Below are 21,001 nucleotides of genomic sequence, written 5' to 3' on the forward strand. Positions count from 1 at the left end.
TGTATTAGAATATTTTTTTCATTGTTTAATTAATTAGTTAATTAATTAATGTTGATGAATTTTGTTAATTTATCATTTAAATTATTATTTAACAAATTAATTAATAATTTTATTAATTAGTTAGTTAATTAATCATATAATTAATTAAACATAGAAAAAATGAATTCGAATTGCAAATAAATAAAAAAAAAAATTTCGAATTAGAAAATTAGTCCGTACCTTCTGTGATTTAAATGACTTTGAAATTGATAAATTTAATTTTCGAAGTGATTTTAGATTTTACGGAAAATTAAATTTTCCTCACATATATATATATATATATATATATATGATTTCAAAAATCAATCTGAATATTTTTTCCAAGATTTTCAGAAATTGAAATATTTTCAAATAATTTTTAATAATAATTATATATTAAATGAAATAATATATTTCATTACTCGAAATTTAATTAAAATTTCCATGAAATTATTTTGTAAATTGTTTTTTGAGATTTTTAACTACTTTTTTTTGTTTTAATAAAAAAAAAAAAATCTGACAAAAAAAGTCAGGTTTTTTAAAATAGATTCAGGGTATATAATAGAAAAAGGAGCGAGATCACAATAATAATTAGTGAATACGAATGGGGAAATGAATCGTCATCTTTTATGTAGAAAAAGAAATGAAAAGGCAAAAAGTAGGTGAGTTTAGAAAGTCCACTTTTCTACTGGGACACGACTTTGTACTAAAAACAAAAAACAAAAAAAAGAGGAACTATTCTTATAACGTGCTTGTAGAATAGAAACTAGTAACAAAAAAAGGAATTGAAATAGAAAAAAAAAATTAATATTTGTGAAATTATTGTTCGAGGGTAAATTTGAAGTTACATTTTTTCGAAGATTTTTCCTGCAATGGTTTTGATACCAAATGTTAAAAAAAATAACCCATATTTATATTATATATAAATAAAACTTCTATATATTTACATACGACTTCTTTATACATACATACGTATATATAGATATGTGTGTATATATTATTTTATATGTACATACATATGTTGTTAAACGATATGACGACAACACGACGTTTGTAATATTATTAAAAAAAATATATATTATTATTATTATTATTATTATTATTATTATATGTATATGTGACATTGATTAAAAAGTGTAATGTAGGCGCATAAGTATTACTGTTGAGCTGCTCTAAAATTTTTTTTTTTGAGTGGAAGCCCAGAAAACAAAAAAAAAGTATTAACGTTAATTTTCGTTATTATTGTTTATAACTTCTTTGTAAAAGATATCGTTCTCTTATTGTAGAAGAAAATTACAATAAAAAAATTCTCAATCGTACAAATTTTTTTAAAAAATAGGATTAGAAACAGTTTTTTTTTTAATTTAGTGTCAAATGTGAGGCTCTTAAAATAAGTAATTATTTTGCTTTTAGTAATTGTGATAAATTGATTAAAATATATTATTTTAGTGCAATTAGAAATATTAATTTCTTAAAATATTAAAAAATTATTTTATTTCTTCTTTTTAGATTAGTTTTGAGAAAGCAGAAATTTCTTAATATTTCTGCACCTACTATTCACTTATCAAGTATAAATAAATATTACAAGTTTAAATCTATAAATATTTTCAGAACAGAAAATGGCGAAATCATTTCAATCACGAGCCTTGCATTTCAAATTCGGAAACCAGAAAAAAATGAGTTATTCCATTGATTGTTATCAGATGTTAAATTGAAATAACTGATTTTTTTTTTCACTGGATTAACGCACTTTTTTTTTTTTTTTAACTTATAAAACTAGATTATTTTTGTTTTTCAATTGAAATAGAAATTAAATTTGAATTTTTATTTTCAAAATTTTATTATTTATTGATACTTTCTATTTCGATTGAAAAATTGAAAATCTTTTTAATTTTTGTAATTAATTTCGCGAAACTTGTAATTTAACTTTTTGCTTTCTCATGCGAGGTGAGCGAGATGTGACACGAAATTCAACAGGAATATTGTAACAGCGACATAAACAGCAACTGGGAAATTTGAACCAATCGCTAAAAATTCCACGACATTCATTATTTGGATCGTAGGCCAATAATCTGTGTAATCTATATTGTTGTTCACATTTGCAACCATCGCGGCAATTCATTTGTTTATCCTCGTGTCTGTAAACAGGTATTTTTTTTCATAATTAACATTTGTTTTGCTATATTTAAATTAATATTTAATTTAATTAATTTATAATTTGAATTTGAATTTGAATTTTGAAATTTTTATACAAATTTTTATGAATTATTTTCATTTGCAGACAAAAATTTTCACTTACGTGCACTTTTCCCAATGGACATATTGCTCAAAAGGATAAAGATTCAATAGAGCCAGGACTTCACCTCGTGTATTATTCGCCCAAAATGGAGCCACAACTTCTTCTTTTACTGGGCAAGCGTTTCTGGAAAAAAAAAAATAATTTATTTATCAAGAATTAAATTTGCCTTGGAACAATGTTTGTCAACAATTATTTTCAAGTTAGTATTATTTTAATTCTTATTTTTTTTATATATATATTTAATTATTTATTATGAATTATAAATTTATTCAATTAGATATGAATAATTTATAATTTAATTTTTTATTCAATAGTTGGAAATTTTTTGGACTGAAAAAAATTCTCTTAATCGAATATTTATTTTTTTGAAAAATTTTGCATTTGACTGAATTTTTATTAATCGATTTTCGCAAGTGAGAGAATTTTTATTTAAAAACGAATTTTCTATTTAGCTGAATAATTGTCATTTGTCCCGAATTTTCTTTTATCATAAAAATCGTCGTGATTTTTATTAAATTGAAGAATGATAAAATTTTCTTTAAAAAAAGAGAACTCACATTCCTTGGCCCTTGTAAACTGGTTGTTTTTGTTTTTCCTTGCCAGCAACGTCCTGAAATAATTGTCCTTGCATATTTGAACTATTAGTTTTTGTCTCTGTTGGACGATATTCGGGTCTAGGTCGAAATTCCTGATGTTTTTCACTCTCTTCCGCAAGCTGATCAATTGATTCTTCCACTGTGTCTTCTTCATTATCATTATTATTATTATCGTCATTGTCAACAATTTCATCGATTCGATCGATACTCAACAAATTTGAAAATTTTGTCGTCGATTCATCGTCAGAAATTTCCTCATTTAATTCGGCAGTTCGTCCTGGTATTTCATTAATACTAAAATTTTGAATATTTGCAATATCAGCCAATGTAATTGGAGCTGAGGTGGAAAGTGATTCGATATTATTTTCCATATTTGGAGATGTTGTATTAAATTTCAAATTTGTTGTATTTACTGTTGTTGTTGCGAATGTAGTCGATGATATCGGTTTTGTAGTTGTAGTAGTAGTTGTAGTAGTAGTTGTTGTTGTTGTAGTTGATGTTATTTTTGATGTCGATATTTTTTCAGTTGCACTTGATGTCGTTGAACTTGATTCAGAAGTCGATGGATTTTCTGAGAACTTAATTTGTGATTTTACACGATCTTCCAATTTGATAAATTTTTTCTCCATCTTGAGTTTATCATCGTTTAAAGATCGACTCGTGAATCCTCTTCTCTCTGGTTCCTCGTCAAGGACACTGGGATATCGCGGATCATTCAATTCCCAATCGTCATAATCGAAGCGCCTTGAATCATAAATTTTATTCATTAATTTGAGAGGAATTTATCAAAAATTGTAAATTAAAATTATTTCATTTTTTTATTATTCAAGAAATCTCACCTGGATTTTTCCGGATATCTTTGATAGTTGTATTCGATTTCAATTTCAATATCATTCTTCTCGAATTCTGATTTTAAAATATTAATATGCTTTTCATCGCCATACATTCTTTTCATTAGGCCTTGATTTTCCCTCACGAATCTTCGAACTGCGTGCCTGTAAAGAATTAAAATTGATATCTTTATATATTTTTGAAAAAAAAAATTATCGATTTCTATAAGAATTTGTGATGATTTTCTCTAACCATGGATAAGTGTTGCCAGCGATTGTGCACCAATTTTGTCGGCGAAAGTCGCAAGGGAGATTTTCAAATAAAACTCGAGCATCACGTGAATATGGTTTACTGCATGCCGATGATGCATCATATCCGAAAGTACTTGGACCACCTCCTCCGAATCCCTGACATCTCGCAAAATGCAGTCTGACTACCTGCAATCAAATTATTTTTATCTCTTTGAAATTTGCTTTCTCCTTTCTACTTGTTTTATTTTCATCTTTTTTTTTTCACTCAGGTACTTTCTTCTTCTTGTCATTAAAACCGCAAGCGAAAATCTTCTAAAAAAAAAATTTCTAGAAATTCAATTTCGAATTGATCTTTCGATTTTTTCTTAATGATAAAAATGCAATTTTTTAGTAAAAAAAAAAAAAAGTATCCTAAAGAATTTCAAAAGAATGTATGAATTTTATATTTAAATTCGATTTGTAGTTGTTGGAATTTTTAAAGAAATGATATTTTTAATTTTCGGAAAAAAAATGAAACATGCATTTCTGCATACTACAAGATATCGGGAATACCGTTAGACTTGTTTCTTCAATCGTGTCGATAAGGTTGATTTTCGAAGAAGATTGTCGATTGATTTTGCCACGTGGAAATTAAATATTATTTTTTGTTAAATATCCGCTTACAATTTAAATTTGAAAAAAATTGGACTATTTTAACAAAATTTATTTATTATTAAAAGAATTCCTTTGTCATAAATATTTATTTTCAATGTTTATTTTCAAATTACTTTTCCTTTCATAAAACAAATTTCGTTAAAATTATTTTCAACTACAAATCAAAATTAAAAATAAATTTATTGCCTCCTCATTTAGTGGAAGTATTTTGATAGTCTGATAAACTTCTAATGTTATATTTTGATTGTTTGATTAATATTTTGATCCTTTGATCAAGATTTTGTTCAATTAAAAAATATTTTGCCAACGATTGTTAAATATTTTGATTAATTAAATTTTTCATTAAATATTATTATTATAGTATTAAAAAATGATTCCAAACAATTTCGAATTTAAAAATCTTTTGAAATTTAGAAAATTTGATATTTTTCAAAATACATTTAAGATGATTCATTAGTGATAGTCTATGATCAAAATTATCAAAGAAAATTGAAACGAATTTTAAAAGAAATTTGGTTTTTGTTTTGTTAATTAAGTTATTCTATAGAAATTAATTAAATTTATATTAATTGAAGTAATTAAAATATTTATTTTTTCAATTTACACTTTACAAAAGTTTTACTCTTTATAATTTACATTAATTAATAGAAAAACAATTACTTACAAAATTAAGTACAGAAGTAACGAAATAAATTGACAAAATTAAAAAATTTCATTTCATTTAATATCTGAAAATTTATTAATTTAAATTTTTAATTAATTAAAATTAAAAATTGTAAAATAAATTAATAAATTCTTCGAAATTTTATTACTAAGTTTTGCCAAATGCTGTCACAACTAAACTGTTCTCAAATCGCTGAAATTTTCTAATAAAAGAAACTTCAATAATATTTCAATTTTTTTTATATTTGTATAATTGTAATTATTAATTTAATATTATCATTAATAATAATAATAATAATAATAATTTATCTAATAATAATAAAAATAATTTATATAAACCAAATTAATATTAAAATAATTTGTTAACTAATGTAATTTCTAAATGAGATGATTATATCCAAATTCGATTTTTTTTTCAGGAAGCTTTTCACTTCACAATAATCACTTGACAACACAAAAGAAGAGAGGATTTTCCATTTTATCAAAAAGAGAATTTTTTGATCAGTTCATCGACTCACCAAAAGAGTCAAGAATACGAGAACTCTCATATCTTCCGGCAATTATATTACGAGAATTGAAGGGAATCGGGTTTGAATTTTCTCTTAAAAGAAAATTCAATTTCTTCTTTTGCTCTTCAAAAAAAAAAAAAGAAAAAAAAAATTTGAAACTAATCGATCACTGTTGACGTCACAATTTTAAGGCTCCTATGAATGATTGTGATTTGTTTTCAGTATATCGGAAATAAAAAAAAAAAAAAAATAAATAAGTTGCTAGCGAGGGTGCAACTTAAAAATGGGATGCAACAGCCACATGACAAGCAGCACCTTCACGAGCCAGGCCGCTTTCATTACTGCCTCTGCCTATAATCGTTGAGTTTATAGCCATCAGAGGAAGTTCCTCATGAGGAAAAAGTGTGTACCCCGATCATCGTCGAGTCTCTGAAATAAGTCTGACCACACATTTTGCTCGGATCGTAGTCAAGTGTTCGCGCAAGAAAGAGATGGAAACCTGCTGATGGTGGTAAAAAAAAGAAGAAGAAGAAGAAAAAAAAGGAAAGGAAAGGCCACACTTGAGAGAGAGAAAGAGAGATTGTGGAGGAAAAAAAAGAGTATATATACACACATATACACAAGATATATACACAAAAGTTCAATCACGAGGAAGAAGAAAAGAGAAAGAAAGAGAAAGAGAGCTTCTACGAGAGAGAGTAGGTCACAAGGTGGTACCGTTATAGAAGCGTTGGCCATTGATGTGTGTCACGAGGGCCCCCGTTCGCGTATTTACCAGTAAAAAAAAAAAACCCATGTGCGCCGTATCAAGAAACCACGTACGTTCATTAGAACTTTTTAATCTGATTAGAATTAAAAATGATTTTTCTTATTTAAGGGAAAATTTTTTCCCACTTGGCAGTAATGATTTTTCAATTAATTTTTTCTTTTTGCAAATTTAGAGATTTTTTTTTAAATTTTAAATTAGTGAGATTTACTTTCTATACTTGAGGCAATGCTGGAAACTGAAAAATTTTCCTTAAATGAGAAAATAATTTTCCAAAATTGTTTTTTTTTTTCAGAAAAAATAATTTTTGAAAAAAACAATTTTCGAGGAATTTTTCCATTTGTAGAGAAAATATTTTTTGGGAGAAAGGAACTTCCGAAAAAAAGTTTAAAAACACCCTTCAAATGAATTTTTATTAAAATATAAATTTTTTATTTTATTTCATTATATAAATAAAATTTTAATGTAAAATAATTTTTGCCACTGAGAGAAATTTTTTTTAAAAAAATAGAAAATTAATTAGAAAAAAGTCGAAATTTTCCACAAATTCAAAAAATATTTTTTCGAATCGAATAAATACACTGAAACTTGAGTTATTGAGTAACATCCAGTGACACATTAAATGAGGTTTCAGTGTATTTATTTAATTAATAATAATGTATATTTGTAGTTTTTTTTTCAGAACAAGACTGCAGGTAAATTTTTTTTTTACATTACATTCCCTTTTCTTTTTCGATTATTGTTTTCACTATTAATAATAATTTACGATAACATTTTTATTTCTATAATTTATTATTTAATACAATTATATTATCATTTGAAGAGCATATTAGTGTTGCGGAAATTAATTTAAAATTATTTTCTTATTTAAAGTAACAATTTCTTTGACACAAATATTTTTTCGACCATGAATTTTATTAAATCTATACAGTTGATTAAATGCAAAATAACAAAATAGAATATAATTATTAATTGAATTTAAAAAAGAAATCTAAAACTAAAATTTAAATATTTCGTAGAATTAGTAAATTATAACTTTCAGTGACATTGTGTTCAGGTTGTAACCTACTATGTAAGTTGAAAGAATAATAATATGATAATTAGCAGTGACAGTAATGTCACTTTCTTATTGACTCATTGATATTCACTGTCGTAAAATTTATGAACGATATTTAATTCACTAAACATTGGAATTTAAACATTTTTTTTTACTATAGTAAATTAATTTTTTTTCTCTTCTAAATTAAATTAAATTAATTAATCTTTCTAAATTAATTAATAATTATCTAAAAAATATTTAATATATTTAAAAAATGATTTTTTTAAACAATTTCTTTTATTTGTTACTTGATTTATTAATTTATCTTTATTTCATTGAATTTATTTACTTTTTTATGTTTTTTTTTTAAAGTCAGCAATTATTGAAAATTCTTGGAATTAATTTTTAATATTACATTTATTTTATTCCTATCGTGAAAAATAATATTGAAAAAATTCCAATTTAATAATAATAAAAAAATAGTAATAATAATAAATAATATATAAAAGTAAATTTTAAATGTCAAATTTAAAAATTCGCGCCATTCGAAATTTCGAAACTACAACAGAGCCACCAAACGAGTATTAAAGTAAGCTCTTAGCATCTCGTTTTGACGTTGTTTTGATATTTGCAGCAACGTGAAATAAATAAAAAAAATAATGATAAATACATAATTCGTAAGTAGTGTAAATATATTTTTATAAATAATAAACAAACAAAAGTCATATAAAATAAATGAACATTCATTTTTTTTTTACATATAGCGTAAATTTCCGTCTAACATAACCTCAAAAACTTTTTTTTTTACAGAAGAACTTAAAAACTACAAAAATAAAAACAATGACTGACATTGATAAAATAATATTAAGTTATCACGATTGTCTACTACGTAAATCGGATGTCGATCTTTTAATCGAACCAAATTGGATAAATGATGCATTAATTGGATTTTATTTGGAATATTTGGGTAAAACATTGAAATTACCAAATTTTGCAAAAATTCTTTATTCAAGTCCTGAATTAACGCAATTATTAAAAATGACTGATTCATCAGAAGTGTCATTTTTTCTTGATCCATTAAATGCATTGCAAAAAAATTTTATATTCTTTCCATTAAATAATTGTGAAAGAAGAAATTCATCTGGTGGTTCACATTGGAGTTTATTGGTATATTCAAAAATTGAATGTTCATATTTTCATTTTGATTCATTATCTAAATCAAATGAAATAATTGCACGTAATTTTATAAGAAATCTTGATAAATATTTAATAATTGGTGATAAAAATGGAACATTCATTGAAGTTAATTCACCACAACAAGAAAATTGTTATGATTGTGGAATTTATGTGATGTGTATTACTGATATTCTCACGGAATATGTAACAAAACATTCAAAAGTTAAAGGTTGTGATTTAGAGAATGTTAAAAGACTTGTCTCTGAAAAACGAAATAATTTAACGGAATTAATAAATAGTCTCAAGACATAATTTGCAAAAAAAAAAATTATGATTTAATATTAAGAGAAGAACTTCTGTATTTCTTCCGCTTGAACACTTCTTTTTTTTTTTTTTTTTTTTTTAATAGTAAGTTGACAAATTTTTTTTAAATAAAAATTCATACTTTTTAAAAATTTGATTTTTATTAATTTATTATTTTAATTGTTTTCTTTTTTTTTGTATAGATGGTGAGAATAAAATTGATATCGATCGAGTATTTTTTGAGATGATAGTGTTATTATTAATCGCCAGAGGGAATTAGTTGTTTTCAAAGGAAAATAGTGACATCTAAAAGCAATAGTTAATTTTACTCTCTCTCTCTACAACCAGCTGACTGTTAAAAAAATAATTCAGTCCCTTTTTTTTACATGATTCAACCAGATTTTTCTCGATTTGTGCAAATTGTGTGTTTATAAACAAAAATTTTGCTGTGAGATTTTGTGAGGAAAAAAATGTTTTGAATTCTACATATACAAATGGTGAGTTTTTACTTTTATTTATTTTTTTATTACATATATGTGGTGAATTCTTTTTTTTTTAACAATGAAAATCAATGATTATTTATAAAAAAAAAATTTCATAAGCTACGTGGCATTTAGTTTTTGACAGCGACAGTTTGTTAATTTGAGAATGAATACGTCACGTGTTTAATTCTGTCATTGCGCTTTACTTATGTCATATAAATGTCGATTATTTTGCAATATTTTCTAACAGATCGTTTCTATAGTAATCTGATAAAAATTCTTATCTAAAGTAAATAATGAATCGATTTTATATATATTTAAAAATTTAAATACTTGTTTTTTAAAAAAAAGGAAAAACATTTCTATTGACAATATTTAAATGCAATTTTTATGTTTTGGAAAATTAAATTAAATTATCAATATGTTTTATTTATAAACTTTATTAGAATTATATTTAATTAGAAATAAAAGTAAACTTTAAAAAAAAAATTATTAAATTAGAAATAAAAGTAAATTTTTATTTTAATTTATACAATAACAATATCTTTTTTATTTGGAAATTTTCTTTCAAAAATATATTTTTTTTATTTAGTTTAAAAATACATTTTAGTATTTTCTTGTTTGAATATATATATATATATATATATATATATATATATATATATATATATAAAGAATATTGAAATATTTTTCTTGTTTTTTAAAAAATTGTTTTATTGTGATGAAATATCGATTTGAGAAAAAATGGAAAAATAAAACAATTTTAAAAATACGTGAATAATGCACTTTTTGCAATAATATATTAAAAAATTAACTTTTTAAATAAATTTCTTAGTCAATGATAAGGGAAATTTTTTTTTATTTATTTTTTCCCCCCCTAAAATACTGTCTAAAATATTATTGAATATTTAGAAGAAAAAAAAATTCAACTTTGAAAAATTATTTTATACATTTTAAAAATTCCATTTATTTCAAGAATTTTTATCAACTATTGTTAAAGATAAAAAAAAAAAATTGTCTCTATACTTATTTCTTTTTTTTATTTTATTTCTCTTGAATATAATATTTTATTGTAAAATATTGTATTATTAAAATTATTTTTATTGTAAAATATTTTGTTGAAAAAAAATTTTTAATTCAGTTCAAAAGTGTTAATTTTATTTTTTAAATATTCAAGAATATTCTTGTTTTGTTTCAAGGTTTCGGAAAATAAGTTTTATTTATTTTAACAGAAAGTTTCGCCAACTATTTATATATATAGAAATCTGATTTATATAATTAAATTACCTAATAATAAAATAAATTTTTTTTTAAAATCGGTTTTTCTTCTCGTGAAACTTGTTTCTCATTTACAATCACAGATTCACATTTAAAAAGCAAGTTTTATATGTACCACGATTCGGTCAATGATTTTAAGTGCAAATTCACAATCAGCAAAAAGGCACCGATCCGTGCGGAAATTTCGAGATCTATCGTTCCGTAAAATAGAAAACTTGCAAAAAAAAAATTTATCCCTTAAATTTTATTTTTTTTATTTCTAATTCTTTATTGTAATGAAAAGTGTTCAATTTATTTTCTAAAGGAAAAGAAAAAAATTACAAAATTTTCTTTAGTTTATACATTAATATATAAAATTGAATTAAGATTTAGTCGATTAGTTAATAAATATTCTAGAATAAAATAAAATCAAACTTAGGTTAAAGCCCGTAACTCCGATCATTGACTCGAAAATGATCGATCAGTTCTTGACCTCTTATCTTATACATTATGTCTTTTCATACAGGACTTATGAGCTTATAATTTATCCAAGTAAATATCAACTACAATGTTTCTTATGTTCCATTGTTCTAATATTTTTATTTCTTGTGAATATTACGAAAATTTTTCACGTTTTTGTTTTTAATTTTTAATTTAATAATTAATTAATTAATTAATTTAATAATCTAAATTTTAATTCAGAGAAAATAGAAATTATATAGAAAAAAAAATTTAGTTTTTTAAGTTTTGAAAGTGCAATTGAAAATTTAAGCGCATTAGTAAATAATTTCCTTTCTAGTCATTAAACTTGATTTCGACATTAAAAAAATGAAAAACAATATCTATTAATCATGAGTCATTTAGAAACAAGTTGTGGTAAAATGAAAGTATTTAGTGTTTTGATAAATTCCTTTAAGTTAATATAAAATTTATTTGAATAATTATAAATTTCAGTTGGTTTTTTTTTTCTTCAAAATATCATAGTTAAAAGTAATGATAATTTTAATTATTAAACAAATTTTCTTTCAAAAATTTGGATAAAAATATTTTTTTTTGTCTTGTGAATTTTACAGGAAAAAATTTTTTTTTGTACTTATATGTATGTATAGTAACAGATAACGAAAAATTAATTATACATTCGAGGAATGTAGAGAGAAAAAAATGGTTTGCAATGTGGACATTAATATAAAATTTAATCTACTTCCGGATGACCCTTATTATAAAAAGAACGGTCGCGCTCGTTGCATAACGTTTCTTTTTTTTATGTCTTATTAAGATACCGTATATCTCTCACGTACATGTCAGTAAAGAATTAACTGTTATGCAATTTTAATGATGATTAACTGTATATTCTTCAATGAATAAAGAAGATCGTGGGAATTTTCACAAAATAATTTTCTTTTTTTTTTTTTTTGTCAAAGATTGGAAAAGTTCTTATAAGGTATTGTTGTTGCAATTCAATTCTTTTGAAACGAAAAAAATAAAAGAAAAACACGAAATTTATTTTATCATTTTTTGAACTAAAAAGATCAGAAGTAACTGTTTTTGTATTATCTTTCAATAACTGTTATCTTGTTGCTCTCAATAGTTACTAGACAATAGATTTATTATTTTATTTCTTGTTTTTTTTTTTTTTTTTTTTTTGAAATTTGAAAGAAGAAATTTCGTTTTCGGTGAAGAAAAAATTATATTTATTTTTAGTGGAAAAAAATTTTAAATTGGAGAAAAACAAAAATTATAAAATCTTTAAAAATAAAAGAAAATTGAAATTCTAGTGATTTGTGATCAATTTTATTTTTTTTAAATTTCTTTTTTTTTACAGATAATAGAATGAGTTGGACGAGCAGAATGGCTCGTCAAGGAACGGATTCATTGTCATTGCATTCACTCACAATGAATTCAACAGGAAATTCTGTTCTCACACCAACATCATCGTCATCATTAACAATGAATTCAACAACAAAAAAATTAACATCCGAAAATGAGATGGAAACAGAAAAGAATTGTTCCGCCATTTCACCATCAATGGAATCGCGAATTCCAAGACCATCGCCAACTGCATTAAGACGCTCAGCAAGTTTACGATTGCGTGGTGAACGTGGTTCACATTTACGATCGCCAATTGTCAGCTCAACTATTCATAATAATTATCAAATAAGAAACAATAGCAATCACAATTATCTTCAATCGCAATTGAATGCGCATGAATTTTTTCCCATTATCAATGAAAATGGATCAGATACACCACGAAATCGTTCTTCTGTAAGTTTTACTTTTAATTATATTTAAAAATATTTCTTTTTAATTTTAATTAATTATAAATTTTTGGTAATTATTTAATCGATTAGTTTGAAATTCTGAAATTATTTCTGAAATTTCATTTTCTAATTAATTTAATTTGTTTCCGATTTTATTTTTTTTATCCATTCTTTTGATTTTATTATTTTCATCTCAGAATTGTCTTGTTATTATTATTATCGAACGATCTATAAAAATTAAAACACAATATTGAGCTTCGAAATTGTGCGCAATTGGCATTCAATTAACTGAGATTTCAGACAATAAAAAAAAAGTATGGGGAATTAATTTTTTTTCTCTATTAATTCAAAAAAAAAAATTTAATACAACACTTTGTGTACTTCGACCTGATTCTTTAATTCCAAAACGACCCGAATCAAAGGCGCAGGCAGAAAATATAATCGATTTCCCAGGATCTCGCTAGAAACCTGTTGCAGGCGATAAAAAAAAAAGAAGCGAAATTGTCGGTATTTCATTAAGAAAAAAAGAATTTACTTTTTTTGTGAAAAAAATTTGCAATGTTTAATAATATGATTCTTTTCGTTGTTTATTTAAAAAAAAAATTTTAATTATGGAATTTTTACTTCCTGATAGTAAGAAGTTTTACGCCTTCTTTGCTCTAATTTTGAAGTGGATTTTCGCAAATATATATATATATATAAAGAAAAAGGAGAGGAGCTCCTGACCTTTACCAACGAGCGCGTCGGCGCAGATTTCAATCATTGCATTATACGATACACGTAGGTTCCTCGTCAGTGGTGAACAGTGTCTCGTTCCCAATTGTTATAATATCGTACACGCGAAAAAAAAAACCCTTCGCACGTCCCTCCTCTCCCCCCCGTGTTTATTTTCTCGGGGGGCTATTGACAATCTTTTCCGTCCAAAAAAAAAATAATTTAAAAAAATTAATTCCCTTTAAAAAAAAATCGATTGAAATTTTACAATTAAACTTTCGTCCTTTTGGTGATAAAATAAAAAAAAATTCAATTAAAAAAAAAACGATTGAAATTTTAAAATAAAACTTCTCTTCATGGAAATTCGTCCTTTCGGTGATTTTTTCATCTATCCAGTGTCGATATCGCATGGATTCGCACGACGAAAGAAATTCACGCAGTTGTCCCTCGGTATGTCAAGGTGGATTTTTTTTTTTTTTTATTTTAATATGGAAAAAATTATGTAAATTACATTTTGTGTCATTCACTTATATTCCTTTGATACACATTATATATAGAAGCTTTTCAGACTTGACGGTCTTCTTTTGGAGTCACGTTTTGCGTCTTAAAGAAAAGTGGTAGCTTTAAGAAGGAATGAAAAAATTGAAAGAAAACAAGTCGATGATTTTTTTTTAATGATGTAATCATTTTTTTCAATTTTATTTATTTGTTTATTATTATTATTATTATTATTATTATTATTAATAATAATTTACGTTATATAAAATTTTTTTTATAATTTTTCCTTATTTTGTATACTGTAAATTTTTTTGTTTCTTATTAATTGATTCATTTGGAAATTTTTTTTTTTTTTTATTCAATTGTATGATAGAATTTTCAATGGATTTGTTTAATAATAAAATTAATTAAACGGTACAATTAATATTAATAATAATAATATTAAATATTTTTTATTAATTAAAAATAATTATATAAAATATAAATATAAAATTTTTGAAAAAAATTTTTTTTTCATAAAATTAATGAATTTTAAAAAATTATTTTTATAATAATTGAAATTATGAAATCTAAAATTTTTTCATAATCAATCACTCTACTATATGTCGATAATTAATTAATCATTAGATTCAAATTCTCAGTATTTAGGGGCATGAATTTTTAATTTAATAATGTAACAGGCAACTAATAATACCCTAAAAGGAATAAATGGGGGGGGGTCATTATGATAATTGCATGAAATGAAAAAATTATTAATTGTATCCTTCTTTTTGTTTCGACTTTTCTATTTTTATATGAAATAAAAATTTACCTTGCATTTTTGTACTTAAAATAATTAATATTACAAATGAATATTTGAACAATAAACCAAATTTTTTGCATTAAATTTTAGGAAAATAATAATTAGTTATATAATTATTAAATATTTCTTAAAATTATGTTAAAACTTTGTTTATTCACTAATTTTACTAATTTATTCATTAAAATTAAATTTGAACCTAATTTTAATAATATTGAATTTTTAATTAAATTTTATAATGATTAAATGAGAAATGCACTTTACTTGTTTTTTTTTTTTTTTTTTTTAATAATACTATTTATTGATTTTAGTGGATATAAAATTAGTATCTGATGAAATGTATAGAGAGACTCTTGTTATCGATCGATAATGACAGTAAATATACATTTGTTACATTTTACTATATAGAATGTTTTTTATTCATTCAGAGTTTATCACTGACGCCGGCAAGGCCGCGACCAATTCACACGACCTCGGGTTGTATTGTTGGATTCGACGACAGCGATGTCGAAAGTGTCAAAAGTTATGGAAGTGCCTGCAGTACAGCGAGTGCCTGCGATCATGCAAGTTTTGCCCTCAATGGTACCACATGGTCAGGTAGATCACGAAAATACGTTGTTCATTGTTCAAATCACAGTGGAGACACTGAACAATATCTCACGCCCACGCAAAGAGCAGCCAGACAAATTCGCAGGTTTCAGGTAATTTTCTTCCCTACATAATAAAAATTTCTTTCCCTCAAAAATATTATTTTGCTAATTCAATAAAAAGTCCCAATTAGAAAAATGTTTTTCATTTTTTTTTTTTTGCGACAGATTCTCTTGAAAGAGGCGAAAAAAGAAATCGAGGAGAAAAATCAGGAAATTGTTCGCCTAACGAAAGAAGTTGTTGAATTGCGTCTTCATAAGGCATCGTTAAATAGTCCTGAGGAAAAAACTGATAGTAGTGATGCGCCAACAATACGTGAAAATGATCCATTCTCACCGCAATCGCCAACAAGAGATCTTCCAGATGAAGGACGATTTGAAAATGTTACAAGTCCTGAGAAACAAATTTCTTCTGAAGTTCCATCGTCATTGGCCGATTCGGGACATTTTGAGGATAGTTCCATTCATTCGAAGGAAGCCGTTTTTCTTCCCGAAGCCAATATCACTTCCACCACAATCAATAATAATAATAATAATAATAATAATTTAGTCGCTCAGCAACATGAAAATTCGCCGAATTCGACATTTAATTCAATTGTCGAAATTCCTGATTGGGATGAAGAGAGAAGAAAGCTTGTCAATCATTATGAGGGAAGAATTGAGGAATTGCATCGTAGGCACGTTGATGAACTTCAGGAGCTCAAGGAGAAGCATAACGATAAGGTGAATACAAAAAAAAATAATTTTTATATTAATAATTATCTAAAATGATTATTATTATTATATAGGTTGAGAGTTTATTGAATCAATTGGCCGAGGTAAATACGCGATATTGTGAAATTCGTCCGTCCGTCGACACAGCGGAGATTCGAGTTCGCGAATTGGAAACTGAACTCGATGCTGTAAAGTCCGAACTTACGGAGCAAAAGGCTCTGCTAAGTGATCAAGAAGAGAGAAATAAACAAATGTACCTGAAAATGTTCGCCAAAGGTCAAGAAGCTGCAAGAATTGAGCAAACCGATCAGGTAAGCTAAAAAATAAATTTTAGTAACAAAAAAAAAATATTTCAGTAATTTTCTAAAAAATTGTGAATATATTTTTAGAATAGTGAAAAATTAATTTTGCTGAAACAAAGATTATTTCTTTTCTAAAAGAAAGAAGAGAAAAGAAAACTTTACTTTCTTTAAAGATTATTTTTTTCTTTTTGAAAAATGCTTAGAGCTATTTGACAATTTTTTTTTTTGTATAGCGAGACAATCGTTGATTCTTGACCTGTATTTTCATAGATTCTCGAGCACGCCCATGAAACACCGCCGAAAGTAACAGTAGCCGAACTCCTTCAACAACTTACAGTCACGCAAGCTGAATTAGAAAATATTAAGGTCAGTTTATAGTCAAGAATTTTTATTTATTTTCATATTTACGTTGTAAAAATAAATTTGTCGATGAAATTTTTCTAAAAAATTTTTAAAATTATCTTTGCAATTTGAAATGTATACTTTGAATAATGCTTTAAGCTGCAAAACTAATCATTGTTTTTTTTTTTTTTTAATTTCATCGAAACAATAATTTTTCTCATTGAAAATCATCTCGCGATTGTGGGATTGTCTTTCTTTTTCGATTCTGATGCTTCTCACGATATCGCATCCCTTGTGTAACTTTTCTCTTTCTTTCTCACTAACACTGTTTAATCACTTTAAAATTCACAGTTTTCTTGTTTTTTTTTCATTCTTTTTTGTTTGTTTTTGTCTACTAACGATGCTAATATATATTTTTTTGGCCGCTGCTCACATTCCAGGATACATACTACACGTCTGAACCGTGTTGTTCAGCAGAACGTAGTCCGTGTTTATTAAGTGCTCAGGAGGCTGTTTCTCTCTGGGTGCTTGGTACACGTAAGGTCTGTATTCCTTACTCAAAATGTCTCGCGATTAAATTTTTTTTCTTATTTCGATGTATTCTTTTTTTATAATAATTTGCATTATTTGATCACGCAGTGCACCTATTTTTAAGAGCACTTGCCCACAAACATTATTTTTGTGCAAATTTTCACGAAATTTTCATGTTACCTCATTTATCATGACACAAACAATTAACTATGATAAATTATATAATTAATTAGGTAATTAACTAGAAAATTAATTAGACAAATTATTAATTAATTGGAGAATTAATGAGGTATTTTGTCCAATTAATTAAATAAATTACTTAATTAATTAAAGAATTAGATAAATTATTAATTAGAGATTTAATTATTAAGAAATTCGTAATTAATTTAAAGAGTTTTTTTTTAAATTTAAAAATAAAAATTCTTTCTATTTCAAATTTTGATATTTGATTTATATAATTTCGTTGATTAAAAATCGTACTTAATTATCAATTAATAATAATTATAATTAATGATATTGATTATTAATAATAATTATTATTGACATTTAAAAATATCAGTGCGCCAAAGAGAAAAAACGAAAATATTGAAAAATTACAAATAGTTTTTATTATTAGCATGAATTGTTTTAATATTAACATATTAATTTCATTTCATTGCATGATTCGCCTTCAATTGAAGCTTTAAAAAAAAATGTGCATGAAAATTGGCTTAATTGTTTTTCACACACACACTTGGTGTTTTTTCACATATTATAGAATGTAAAGAAGCACTTTGAAAAGAAACAGCCTCTTCATTCCTTTGGTTGTGTTATTTCCTTATTTTAGCTTTTTTTATATATATTATAGAGATTGCATTATTGGAATTTTAGGTGTTATTTTTGTTGATTGATAATTCATAAAAAAAAAAACAGAAGAACAATATTTAATGAAGAAATTGTTGTTTTTTTTCCTCAGGCGATGTATCGTCGAATCGTGGAATCCAGAAATACACAAGCTGTTCTCGATCCAGAGATAACATTACAATTTTTAAAATCAGCTATTTATTATTTTCTCACCGATAAGGAGAATCATCAGGGTCATTTAAATGCAATTGAAAGTATTCTTGGTTTTAATGAAAATGAAAAATCGAATATCGATAAGATTTATCGTTCAGTAAGAAAATAATTATTATTCTTCCGGCCCGTTGTCAAACACTGAGAGGTGTTCTTTTCTTTTCAATAATTCACAATTTTATTTCTTACTTAATTTTCCATCGAGATTTAATTGTATTATTTCTTGATTATTGAATAATTTTTCAATTCTAAATAATTCTAAAAATTTATTTTATACATTTTTTTCATAATTTTTTTTCTCAGTATAATATTTTGTTTTCATAGAAAATTATCGTCGTTGTGAGCGATATTCAGTGCTGAGTTCTTTTTTGCAAAGGGAATTTTGCAATTTTTATTTTTTACTTTTTTCTATACCGATAATCGATCTAGCAACTGTGATATGAATATAATTTTTATTATTTATTTTATTAGTTTCATTCTTGAATTTTCGTTTAATTGTTTTTTTTAAGTTCATGCATTAATAATTTTGAAGGTTTAATGTCAATTAAATATTTTATTTAAATGATAAAATATTTAAGTATTGTAAATAGTAAATTTTTTGTTTGGTTTATATATATATATAACTATTTTTTTCTTTTGAATAAATTATTAATTCATTTTTAACGAAAAAGTGAAACTAAGCACTGAAAAGCGCAATGAATGTGCTCTATTTAATATGTAGATGGTTAAAAAATTAACAAGATGGTAAAAATTTTGAAAAAAAAATATAAAAATTACCAACACAGAAATCTACCTTACCGACTGATGGAAAAACAGCTTTTTGAAAAATAAAAATATAAAAAATTACCGACGTAGGAATCTACATTATTGACCTATGGTAATTACCGACTGATGGTAAAACAGATTTTTTTGAAAAATGAAAATATAAAAAATTACCGACGCAGGAATCTACATTACCGACTGACAGTAAAACAGTTTTTTTGAAAAATGAAAATATAAAAAATTACCGACACAGGAATCTACATTACCGACCGTTGGTAATTACCGACTGATGGTAAAACAGTTTTTTTGGAAAATGAAAATATAAAAAATTACCGACACAGGAATCTACATTACCGACCGTTGGTAATTACCGACTGATGGTAAAACAGTTTTTTTGGAAAATGAAAATATAAAAAATTACCGGCGCAGGAATCTACATTACCGACTGATGGTAAAACAGTTTTTTTGAAAAATGAAAATATAAAAAATTACCGACATAGGAATCTACATTACCGACTGTTGGTAATTACCGACTGATGGTAATTTTTATATTTTCATTTATCAAAAACTGTTTTACCATCAGTCGGTAATTACCAACGGTCGGTAATGTAGATTCCTGTGTCGGTAATTTTTTATATTTTCATTTTTAAAAAAACTGTTTTACCATCAGTCGGTAATGTAGATTCCTGCGTCGGTAATTTTTTATATTTTCATTTTTCAAAAAATCTGTTTTACCATCAGTCGGTAATGTAGATTCCTGCGTCGGTAATTTTTTATATTTTCATTTTTCAAAAAAAACCTGTTTTACCATCAGTCGGTAATTACCAACGGTCGGTAATGTAGATTCCTGTGTCGGTAATTTTTTATATTTTCATTTTTCAAAAAAAATGTTTTACCATCAGTCGGTAATGTAGATTCCTGCGTCGGTAATTTTTTATATTTTCATTTTTAAAAAAAAACTGTTTTACCATCAGTCAGTAATTACCATCGGTCGGTAATGTAGATTCCTACGTCGGTAATTTTTTATATTTTCTTTTTTCAAAAAATCTGTTTTACCATAAGTCGGTAATTACCAACGGTCGGTAATGTAGATTTCTAAGTCGGTAATTTTTTATATTTTCATTTTTCAAAAAATCTGTTTTACCATCAGTCGGTAATTACCAACGGTCGGTAATGTAGATTCCTGCGTCGGTAATTTTTTATATTTTCATTTTTCAAAAAAACTGTTTTGCCATCAGTCAGTAAGGTGAAATAACCCTAATAATTGCATAGCGCTCATAAATGAAATTCGATTTTGCAAACGCGATATGAATAAAGTCGACAGTGGGCCTTAATGTGTTAAAAAATATTTAAAGATATGTTATATTAAGTCATTTATTGAAGAAAGAGATATATTTAGAAAAATGCATTTTCCGCAAATTTAAAATATGTGTGTGTGTGATAATATATAATTTAATATATCTAAGAATGGAAAATTTCATCGAGTATTGCCTTTCTTCGAATTGAAATAAAGGCGACAAACTTATCATTTATTATA

The 21,001-nt window shown here is 25.0% G+C and overlaps 3 protein-coding genes across 5 annotated transcripts; 2 read left to right on the forward strand and 1 right to left on the reverse strand.

Annotated features, from left to right (window-relative positions):
* Positions 1–1,839: 1,839 nt before the first annotated feature.
* On the reverse strand, positions 1,840–6,650 carry LOC127277283 (protein spaetzle 4). The gene is made up of 6 exons (XM_051298275.1): positions 5,831–6,650; positions 3,997–4,181; positions 3,753–3,908; positions 2,875–3,657; positions 2,318–2,440; positions 1,840–2,156 (listed from the first exon to the last, which is right to left on the reverse strand). Exons 1-6 carry the CDS (start codon positions 5,858–5,860, stop codon positions 1,919–1,921), a joined length of 1,515 nt encoding a protein of 504 aa, XP_051154232.1. The 5' UTR covers positions 5,861–6,650; the 3' UTR covers positions 1,840–1,918.
* Positions 6,651–8,209: 1,559 nt separating this feature from the next.
* LOC127277108 (sentrin-specific protease 8-like) lies at positions 8,210–9,257 on the forward strand. Its single transcript, XM_051297942.1, has 2 exons — positions 8,210–8,303; positions 8,437–9,257. Exon 2 carries the CDS (start codon positions 8,467–8,469, stop codon positions 9,112–9,114), a length of 648 nt encoding a protein of 215 aa, XP_051153899.1. The 5' UTR covers positions 8,210–8,303; positions 8,437–8,466; the 3' UTR covers positions 9,115–9,257.
* Positions 9,258–9,338: 81 nt separating this feature from the next.
* On the forward strand, positions 9,339–21,001 carry LOC127277107 (protein quick-to-court). 3 transcript variants are annotated; one of them, XR_007842321.1, is made up of 9 exons: positions 9,339–9,602; positions 12,667–13,106; positions 15,542–15,814; positions 15,929–16,483; positions 16,549–16,785; positions 17,047–17,142; positions 17,559–17,660; positions 18,605–19,764; positions 19,854–21,001. XR_007842321.1 is itself a non-coding variant. In XM_051297940.1 (8 exons), exons 2-8 carry the CDS (start codon positions 12,675–12,677, stop codon positions 18,812–18,814), a joined length of 1,905 nt encoding a protein of 634 aa, XP_051153897.1. In that variant the 5' UTR covers positions 9,339–9,602; positions 12,667–12,674; the 3' UTR covers positions 18,815–21,001. The 3 variants fall into 3 exon arrangements, 2 of the variants coding, with proteins under 2 accessions (XP_051153897.1, XP_051153898.1); XM_051297940.1 differs by having other exon boundaries at positions 18,605–21,001; XM_051297941.1 differs by lacking the exon at positions 17,559–17,660 and having other exon boundaries at positions 9,341–9,602; positions 18,605–21,001.

This window comes from Leptopilina boulardi, unplaced genomic scaffold (assembly GCF_019393585.1).
Source record: "Leptopilina boulardi isolate dan_hultmark-lab unplaced genomic scaffold, ZJU_Lbou_2.1 LbouV2_165, whole genome shotgun sequence".
Classification (NCBI taxonomy): Eukaryota; Metazoa; Arthropoda; class Insecta; order Hymenoptera; family Figitidae; genus Leptopilina; species Leptopilina boulardi.

Excerpts from the sequence above, each read along its gene's own strand:
- LOC127277283 (XM_051298275.1), bottom strand. The coding sequence starts at position 5,860 with ATGAGAGTTCTCGTATTCTTGACTCTTTTG. Across the intron at positions 3,658-3,752 it reads AGATATCCGGAAAAATCCAG|GCGCTTCGATTATGACGATT; the intron begins GTGAGATTTCTT and ends TTATGATTCAAG. Across the intron at positions 2,441-2,874 it reads GTTTACAAGGGCCAAGGAAT|AAACGCTTGCCCAGTAAAAG; the intron begins GTGAGTTCTCTT and ends TTTTTTTTCCAG.
- LOC127277108 (XM_051297942.1), top strand. The coding sequence starts at position 8,467 with ATGACTGACATTGATAAAATAATATTAAGTTATCACGATTGTCTACTA.
- LOC127277107 (XM_051297940.1), top strand. The coding sequence starts at position 12,675 with ATGAGTTGGACGAGCAGAATGGCTCGTCAAGGAACGGATTCATTGTCA. Across the intron at positions 15,815-15,928 it reads GACAAATTCGCAGGTTTCAG|ATTCTCTTGAAAGAGGCGAA; the intron begins GTAATTTTCTTC and ends TTTTTGCGACAG. Across the intron at positions 17,661-18,604 it reads GGGTGCTTGGTACACGTAAG|GCGATGTATCGTCGAATCGT; the intron begins GTCTGTATTCCT and ends TTTTTTCCTCAG.